The sequence below is a fragment of the Mesitornis unicolor genome, unplaced genomic scaffold (genome assembly GCF_000695765.1).
Source record: "Mesitornis unicolor isolate BGI_N332 unplaced genomic scaffold, ASM69576v1 scaffold49517, whole genome shotgun sequence".
Taxonomy (NCBI): Eukaryota; Metazoa; Chordata; class Aves; order Mesitornithiformes; family Mesitornithidae; genus Mesitornis; species Mesitornis unicolor.
Window position 1 is genome coordinate 384 of NW_010195312.1, and position 9452 is coordinate 9835.

At 50.1% G+C, this 9452-nt stretch overlaps 1 protein-coding gene across 1 annotated transcript; it reads left to right on the plus strand.

Moving 5' to 3' along the window:
- Positions 1-222: 222 nt before the first annotated feature.
- NOP2 (NOP2 nucleolar protein) lies at positions 223-4674 on the plus strand (the record flags this gene model as incomplete). Its single annotated transcript, XM_010188065.1, has 13 exons — positions 223-495; positions 853-896; positions 1062-1246; positions 2041-2240; positions 2342-2431; positions 2511-2598; positions 2692-2832; positions 3010-3149; positions 3425-3514; positions 3811-3933; positions 4018-4115; positions 4196-4326; positions 4421-4674. Coding segments are annotated over 13 exons (1857 nt in total), but the record flags the coding sequence as incomplete, so codon positions are not given.
- Positions 4675-9452: the final 4778 nt, after the last annotated feature.

The window sequence follows — 9452 nt, forward strand, 5'->3', positions numbered from 1 at the left end:
GCTGTGTTTTTCTTTGGTAAGTCTGGTTAGATCTCTTTAAAGTTTTGTCGGGGGAGAGGCACAAATATGCCCTTTTTTACGATTGAGAAAACTGATGTGGAGAGTGAGCAGTCCCTTCTCTTGGACAGGCAGCTCAGGTCTAGGATGAAGGCCTCTCTTGTATAACAACTGAAAAAACAAGGCAGCTGCTTTTGAGAATAAACATTTAACCTTTAACTGTTTCTTCGGCCTGTAGCTGAAGAGCAGGTATCCCCGCAGAAGGAGAAACGGGCTGTAAAGGCAAAAGGACAAACCCCTCGTGGCCAGTCTGGCTTCAGTGATGGCAATTCAAAATGGCTGGCTCCGGCCAAAGCCAAGAAAATCCAGCCTAAAGGAAGCAACATGGAGTTATCCAGTGATGGTGAGGTGGAAGAGGGCAGCTGGGAGATGGAGGAGGATGCAAGCAGTGAGGATATGGTGGATGATTATGGTGCTTCATCATCAGAGGAAGAAGAGGTAGGAGCTTAATGCCCTTAATTATCCAAGAAGTACTTGACTTTGCTGACTGAAAGGACCCAGCCAGCCTGGGGGAGAATCATCACAGAATGCTTTGGGTTGGAAGGGGCTTAAATATCATCCAGTCCAACCCCCCAAGAAGGGTGGCTTTAACTGGGGGTTGAATGGTGAGATCGCACAGAGCTTTCCCCTTTTTCCCCTCACGAGAACCATTTCAAGTTTAGCAACTGATCCCATTGTAATATTTGGTGCTTTTGTTTGTTGTCTTTTTTAAACAGAGCAGATAAATTTCACAGATGGCAGGGAGTAAGGAGGCACCTGGGAATATTGTTTGATTAATGTAATGTCTCTCTTTAGTTGCTGCCTATTGAAAAAGCTGCCCTGAAGCAGAAGCCTGACAGGTGAGGATCTGAGAATGTTGTGAGTCTGCAGAGCCTTTCCTGATTAGAGCAAGAGCTCTGTGGTGTTCATTTTCTGTTCTCTCTGCCACCTGAGAAATGGTAGTTGTGACGTGCCTGTGTGATGCTGTTTTTGAGTAAAATGTCTGTCCCCTTCTTTGTACTTAGGGAAGGCCTCAGTGAAGATGACAGTGAAGATGAGGAGGAGGAAGAGGAGACACCAGAGGAGGTGGCAGAGGAGGCAAGCAGGCAAAAAGTGGGACAGAAGGCAGAAGACAGCACAGATCTGCAGCTCAACCTAGATATAGATGAAGAATTTAAACTGCCAACTAATGAACAGATTGAGAGAGAGGATATCCTTTTTATCTGTGACATCCATAAGCCACATGCGTGCAGCAGCACGGGGCCTGGATACAACCAAAGAGCTTCATTTGGGCTTTATCACAAGCATTGCTTAGCAAGAGCGTTTTGTGCACAACAAGGTATTTTTAGATGAGCTGCCCTAGTAGACAGCATACGACGCTGTGCTTCTGCACAGCGCCGTTAGGAAAACTGTTATGCCCTGTATTGAGCTTGGAGCCTGCTCCAGTTTCCTTTCTAGTCCTAAGTGCATGTGGCTATCTTTATCACGTAGTTTGTTCCTCTGTACCCTGATTTTCCTGGCAAGTTTTTGTCTAACCTGTTCCTAGAGTCTCTGGTGACAGCAACTGCAGCATCCAAAGTGCTTGTTCTTGAGCTTTAATGATTCTAATTTGCTGCCCCCCGGGACAGTTTAATCCTATCTCTTCTCATTCTCCTCTGTCCCCATTAGTTGCCCTCAGGGAAACTTCTAGTCTCCTTTCTGATACAAGAAATTATTTCAGTAATGAAAACTTTTATATTATCTCATTTTTGGTACTTTTTCTAAGGTAACTAACTAAATTCCTTTAAATATCTTGTAGTTCCTGCCTTGTGAACTTGTCCATTTGCTTCCACCCTTTGAATCCCCCCTTTCCCCACTGCTGAGCTCTGATGAGTGCATCCTCCAACAAGGCCCTTCTGGCACAGGTGCTCTTGTGAGGCAGGAGTCTTGCGTGACCGTTTGTGTCTGTAAAGAGCCTGTGTGCGAGTTTCGTGGCCATTTATGATTCCTTAATGGCCTTTCCACCTGCCGAGCCGCCTGACCTGCACGCCATTCACCAGCGCATCAAGGGCAACATGGAGGTGCTGCAGGACTTTGTGGTGAAGCGGGAGGAAGGACGCACACGACAGGAGTACCTGGCAGTATTGCGCCGGGACATGGCTGCCTACTACTCCTACAGCGACTTCTTGCTTGCAAAGCTCATGGACATCTTCCCGCTCCCTGAGGTGGGATCCTGCCCTGCCCCCAGATCTGTGCTGACTGAGGATTTGGCTGCCTCCATGGGTTTCCATTTTTACCTCTGTTCTCTGTCCCTTCTTTCATCCAGCTGATAAACTTCCTGGAAGCCAATGAGGTTCCCCGCCCTGTGACCATTCGCACCAACACGCTGAAGACGCGGCGACGGGACCTGGCACAGGTGAGCGGAAACCTGTGGCCGTCTCCTGCGCTGCCTGTGACGTGGGGCAGTGTCTCAGTCCCGTCTCCTTGTCTTGCAGGCTCTAATCAACCGTGGTGTGAATCTCGACCCCTTGGGGAAGTGGTCGAAAACAGGGCTTGTTATTTATGACTCCTCAGTGCCCATTGGTGAGATCGCCTTTCCTGTCATGGGGCTGAGCTGAGCTGCTCTTGGCTGCCTTTCTTTCCTGTGTCATCTTTTGTTCTGCCTTCCCTGCCCAGGTGCCACCCCTGAGTATTTGGCTGGGCACTACATGCTGCAAGGAGCCTCCAGCCTCCTCCCTGTCATGGCTCTGGCTCCGCAGGAGAACGAGCGCATCCTGGACATGTGCTGTGCCCCGGGAGGCAAGACCAGCTACATAGGTACCACCCTGGAGCCCTGGGAGGGAGGCTTGGGAAGGACGCTCTGTGAAGTGATGCGTTTCCCCTCCTTTGTACAGAAAAGGAGAACAGACTGCGACTGAACTTGGGGAAAGGAGGGGGTGGCTCTCCCTACAGGTGGTTTTCGGCCCCTTGCTGATGTGTTTTTTCCTCTGGCAGCTCAGCTTATGAAGAACACGGGTATGATCTTGGCCAACGACAGCAACGCCGAGCGGCTGCGTAGCGTGGTAGGGAACTTGCATCGGCTGGGAGTAACCAATGCTGTAGTGAGCAACTGCGATGGACGCCAGTTCCCCAAGGTACGGTCCTGCCTGCTTTGGGGGGTTCTTGCTGTGGTTACCTACAGCTGCTGTGCTGTCCCATTAGTAAAGCTGTGTTCTCCAAAGCCCTCTGTCACAGGAGGATAAGCAGAGCTGCTGGGGTGTGTTTGTTATTTGTCATGGACACAAGAAGGTGGACAGGGAGGAGTGAGGGATCTTTCTTGCCTTCCCATACTTCTGGTTCTCCTCCTAGTCTTGATCTTTCTCTGAGCCCCTACCTGAGAGCATAATCCCAAATGCACATCTGCCTGTAGGTGCTTGGAGGGTTCGACCGTGTCTTGCTTGATGCTCCTTGTAGTGGAACAGGCGTCATTTCCAAGGATCCTGCTGTCAAAACCAACAAGGTAAGCAAGCGGTGGGACACAAGATGGGGCTCCAGTATGAGTCATGAAAGGAAGCATTTCAGGGCAGCTTTGCTCTTGAGACATGTCTGCAATAGAGAGATACTGATTTATTTTTTCTTCTTTTTCCTATTCTGCGTGTTTACTAGAGCTAGGTTTTTTTTGGGGGGGTTAGTTCTCCAGACTCCAGAATCTTCTATATCATATCTGCTTTGCCCTCCTGTCATCTCTCCATCCACAATAGAGGCTTGAGGTACTTCCCTGTGCCTCTGGCATCCTAACCCATCTTTCTCTTTCAGGACGAGAGAGACATCCTGCGCTGCGCTCACCTGCAGAAGGAGCTGATTCTTAGCGCTATAGATTCGGTCAATGCTGCCTCGGAGACAGGGGGCTACATCATCTACTGCACGTGCTCCATCATGGTAAGCCCCTTCCACGCTCTGCTGCGGTTATGCCCTGCTCAGGGATCAGGTGAGCCTTGGGTCCTAATGCTTAGTCTCTGGCAGGTAGAGGAGAACGAGTGGGTTGTGGATTATGCCCTGAAGAAGCGCAATGTTCGTTTGGTGGCCACAGGCCTGGATTTTGGCAAGGAAGGCTTCACCAGGTGCGTGCCAGGTCACAAGCTGTGGCCAGGTTTCAGCAGAGGTGTTCTGTTGCTTCTCACCCCACTTCCTTCTCCTCCAGGTTCAAGGACCGTCGCTTCCACCCCTCCCTCAAGTGTACACGGCGTTTCTATCCCCACACGCACAATATGGATGGATTCTTCATCGCCAAGTTCAAGAAATTCTCCAATGCTATCCCCCAGGGACAAAAAGGTAACCTAGTACTGGAGCTCCACTGTGCCTCACAGGCTGTTTCCCTTGCAGAAGCCATGTGGGTCCTCACAGCACCTTACTCTCTCTCTTTCAGATGAGGAACCTGCTGTGGAAGCAGCAGCTCCGTCTGCCGCCGCTGAGACCATCACGGAGCCTCAGCCGAGAAAGAAGAAACTCGAAGGATCAAAAGCTGACAAAGAGCAGAAGCCACCACAGCCTGCTCTGAAGAAGAAACGTTCATTGCAGGCACAGAGGAGACCCTTGAAGGCTGGCCGGCCTTCTCCCAAAATGATGCGTCCTCAAGTCCCTGCCAGGAAGAAGCATAGAGTGAAACCGAATGGACAGTGAGAGGAACTGCTTTGCTGGGTGTTGGTCCCCTCCTTGGAGAGGAACGTCCCAGAGCTGCTGCAGCTCCACGTGTACCACTGTGTCTTTTCCTGCTCTGTTTAGGTGATCTCTGCAGCACTGAGCGCCCGGCACAGCTACAGCCCCGTTTGCTCCTTCCCTTCTGCATCAAGGACTGATGCACTGACCCATTAAAAGTTTTATACTCTTCCTCAAGTCTTATCCTTTGCCCCTGAACACAGAATTCTGCTGTGTCCCCTTGCTCCTCTGCAACAAAAACCTCTTCCACTGCCATCTGATGCTCTGGCATTTCTGGTGTCTGGTTTTGTGCTCTGCAGCACGAGTGTCAATGAATAAGCAGCAGGAGTGGAGATCCCAGCTGCCTGGGGGAAGGTTGTATTGCGTGGTGCCTGGCAGCAGAGTGCTTAAGCCTGGAGTTCCTAGGGCAGTGGTCCTGTGCTGGTCCCCAGTTCCCTGTTGTCACTGTGTGCTGGTCCAGTTCTCTGTTGTGATTGAACCCATTTCATCTTTGTGCCGGTCCCCAGCAGTCTCTTGGCTCTTGCCCCCCGGGCCTGCAGCAGGGATTGCTGCTGATTCTGGAGCTGTACAGTCACCTCCTTTCTGTTCACCTATGTGTGGTTGCTTCTTGAGACATAACAAGCAGTGGTCTGGGCTGTTTCTATTTAAATGTCAGCCTGAGTCCCTTTCCCTTGTCAGTGTGAATTGATAGTCTCTTCCTTCATTCTGCTCTACAGTGAATAAATCTTTTTCTAGAGAGAATTCATTAATAAACTTTCTACCAAGTGTGCTTTCCAGCTTCTCTTCCACCACAGTGTGCGTGGAGTTGGGTGTGCAACAGACCTGAGGTGTAATTTCTATCTTCTGCCTTGCTAGCTCAGCTCACATGAGGCTTCACTTTGGTTTGTTTTCCTTGCTAAGCCTTGGGTTGGTGGGAGAACTTGATGTGCTATTCTGGTGTCTGGTGTTAAGGACAGCTGAATGCAGTGAGCTGTGGGATCTAGGGAATCCTTTCTGTCCTGGTCTGCTACGTGCGAGGCTGCTGCTGTCCCATGGTGCCAGGTTCAGCAAGCAGCGAGGCTAAATGGCCACTCCAGAAATTTGGACACAAGCACACACGTGCTATAGATGCAACGAGACGCAGCCCAATTAGCAAAAACTGAAGAGGAGCACTGTGGCAGGTGCCCAGGAAAACACAAATGGTGCTCACAGAACATGAACGGTGAAAAAGGCCGGATTCTGCTCTGACTCACTGGCCCATCAGACCTGGGGCACGCTGGTGGATCCTGTGCACACACTTTCATGGGTGGCTGGTAGCTGGCCCTCAGCCTTGTGCCTGGCTCTCTGGCCAGCCCTCCTGTCCTACTTACAGGCTGGTCCAGCGTGCAGTTTCCTAGCGGGTTGCAAACACGCAGGCGTGTGGGGGAAAGGGCTGGGATTAGTTTAACACAGGGCCAGGACAGATGGTGGTAATCAAGGGCAGGGCACAGCCGGATGGGCGCACTGACCAGCAGCCAGCCTTCGTGTGAGTGTCCTCTGCTATTTATTCCTTCTCTCCATTTCCCATGCTTGCTTCTCCTGATCTAGGTTGGGGCCTCCCTTTCCCTTCCTCCAATCCTTCCCCTAAACATCCCACAGGAAGTTTTGCTCTTATAATCTTCCTTAAAACATCGCACAATGAGCTTTACACAGTCGCACAACTCCCCTCAGATATCCCATAATAATTTGATCTTTCACGTGAAGCCCACGTTGATTTTGCTTTCTTGTCAGTAGTGAAGTTTCTGGCTGAAGTCCTTTAAGGCTGCACTTGAGTGGTTCCTGCAATGGTTCAATCTGTCAGTGTCTCTGTCACAGCCTGTGTTATCTTCTGCTTTTTAGGGCTTAGATATCTCTCTGTTTAATTTATTATAACTCTGAGGTGGGTTTTTTGGGGGGGTTGCCTTTGTCTTTTTGTGTTGAAAAGCCGTTAATCAAATATCCTTATAGTTGAAAATTACTTTTTCCCCATGTGTCCCAGTGAATTAGGGCAGGGAGGAGCCTCTGAATGCACCTGTCTTGCTCCAGGCTTGCGTGGGAAGATCTCTGGGTTGCCTGACATGTAGGACCCGAGAGAAGTTTGATCAGGGCTTTTCAGAAAAAAGAACAACAAACTAAATGCTAGGAGCTATTCACCATGCCAATAAAACTTCTCTCTCATCATTCCACTCACTTTGCTTGCCTGCAAACCTTTCCTTGTAGGTGGGAAGAAACAGAGGGAGCTTTCAGCTCTCTTTGGTGGTTTGCTCCCTGCCTGCTCTTTATTTCAGCCATTGCAGTTGTCGCTGCTCAGAGAGATAATGTCGAGCATGACACTGAAGCGTTGCCATCGAGCTTCGGAGGCAGTGCTGGGGATGCAGCAGCTGGGGAGGAAGGATGGGGTTTCCCTCTGCATTCTGGTACCAGACTGCTGGTCACACTGGACTCGTGTTTGCAGCTGCCTTCTTACTCTGGGAATTTTTTGTTACCTGAAAGCTGAGATTTTTGGAAAATGTGACTAGCGGAGCAGCTTTCAGTACCTTTCTTTGATGTATTTGAGCATCTGAAAGCTGCTGGTAACGTGGCTTGTGAGAGCTGAGACAGAGCAAGGGCTGAAGGCAGATCTGAGGAGTAAAAATGCCACCAACATTTTTAAAAGCTGGTTGAGAGAAGTCAGTGTGATGTGTCGTGATATCTATTCTGCTGTGCTGTGCACAGATGTTACTGGGGTGGCATTTAATGACATGGAGAAAAAAAAGGGTAAGCAGTTCTGTAATAGAGTTGCCATGAGCTGTAAAGTTATTTAAGCTGAACAAGGCCAGAAGTGTGCAAAAACAGCCTGGTGCGTGGAAGAGGTGAGGCTCTACGTTGATGACTGCTGATACAGATGGGAGAAATACCACCCACGTTGTAAGATCTTGAATTCAGTGGGGATTCTTCAAATCTTTCTCCTCAAACAGAGAGGAATGGGTCTGCTAGGGCAGCCTTACGTCATGCGCTGTCATGTCTGCTCTGCACCGGGGAGGCAGCCTTCTCTCGGGTCATGCTGTACCCCAGGGAAGGGACTGAAATCCTGCACTGCACATTTCACAGACACTTGGGTATAAAATGTAGATCCTCCGGCATGTGCTCTGTTGCACAAAACCCCCCATATATAGACACACACACACTTTTGTAGGGGCTGGATCCACAAATGACCAAGCTCGCAGCAGTAGGTTTTGCTCCCCTGAGGAGGATGTGCAGAGCCCCCAAAGGGGATGTCTGGAAGTCCCACCTGCCTGATGGAGTCAGTGGGGAGATGCTGAGAAGAGTAAGGTGAGTCAGGTCCCTGGCTCTTGGCTGTAGTACCTAGAACTGCCTCCACATGCAAGACCTGGCTACAAAATTCTCTCCTGGTCTAGTATATGGGGTTTTTTTTTAAATAAAATAAATTCCTTCCTTTGCTGTTAGACAGGGACATTTCTACATGTTGGTTAGTGTGGTGATTGCCCAGCTTCTGTTTGTAGCTGCTCCTCTGTGCCAATTTCTCCCTATTCACACCCAAATCTAGGCAGCTAACTCTGGGCTGCCAGCTTTGCTAGGCAGCAAGGTGCCCAAAAGTTGTGTGTTCTTTGCAGCCTCTGCCTTTGGTTGGAAGCAGTGTTAGGGGTCAGTTACAGTGAAGCATCCTGGAAGTTGAGAGAGTTTACACTGGGGGAAGGAGAGCAGGGAGATGGGGTATACACACGCTAATGCCCATGGCTTAAAAAAAAGAGCCTTGAGGAAAGCTGTGGAACCAATTTGAATAGGTTTCAGCTATGAAGCACCTTTGCAAGGAGGATGCATTAGCAAGTAAAAGGTCCTGTGACCTGGGAGAGGGGAAGCATCTCAACCTGACAATTTCAAATGAGAGGCAAGGTAAGGAGCATGATTTTTAATAGGTGGTTAGCCATGTAGGAGTCTACCTTGATTTGCCTATGAAGGGTAACGGTGGAGGCTCAGTCTCTTCATATTGTGCTGTCAGCAGCTTGAGACACAGTCCCATGCGAGCACCTGATTTGAGGTACACAAATTTGCACTGTGTTTTTTGCACAGGCGTCAGAAAATGTGGTGCTTTCTTGGCCTTAAAATCTGTGGAAGTAAGATAAATGTCAGCACGTCTATGAGTAAGTGTCTGTTTTTACGCAGGCTACAGGTACAGTTTTAAGAGCACCAGTGAGGCGTAGCGAGCAGCTCTGTCTGTCAGCAGGAGGGGTCCAGCAGTGCCACTGAGGTGATAAACTCAGGGCAGGAGCTATCAGAAGGTCTGGAGAAGTGCCAGGGGTTTTGGGAAACCAAGATGGGAAGAGGAGGAGGAGCATTGTGGTCCCCTGGATAGCAGGACAGTCTCTGGGCTTCCTCAGGAGTGAGGAGAAGAGGTCAGCCCTTTGCCCCAGCCATCTTCTGTGTCAGGAGGAATCCTTTATCCCAGCAAGTATCCCAAGCAAGGGGGGGGAGGAAGGAGGCTCCATGCTGCCCTGTCCTCTCTGGGAGACAGCAGGAGTGTTGGTGGGAAGTGGTGTTAGATGCCTGCAGCCCAGCTGTAAGCAGGACTGTCCCGGCCCCAGGTCACAGTGCTGTGGCTCTGCACAGCTGAGAGTCACCAAGGATGGAGATCTCACCACCTGCTCCAGTACTGCGCTGGCCTCCTGGTGAAAAAGCTGCTCCTGATGGATGGCAATGCCTCCCTCCACTGGCACTTCATTAGTCAGCTCCACTTGCCAGCTTTC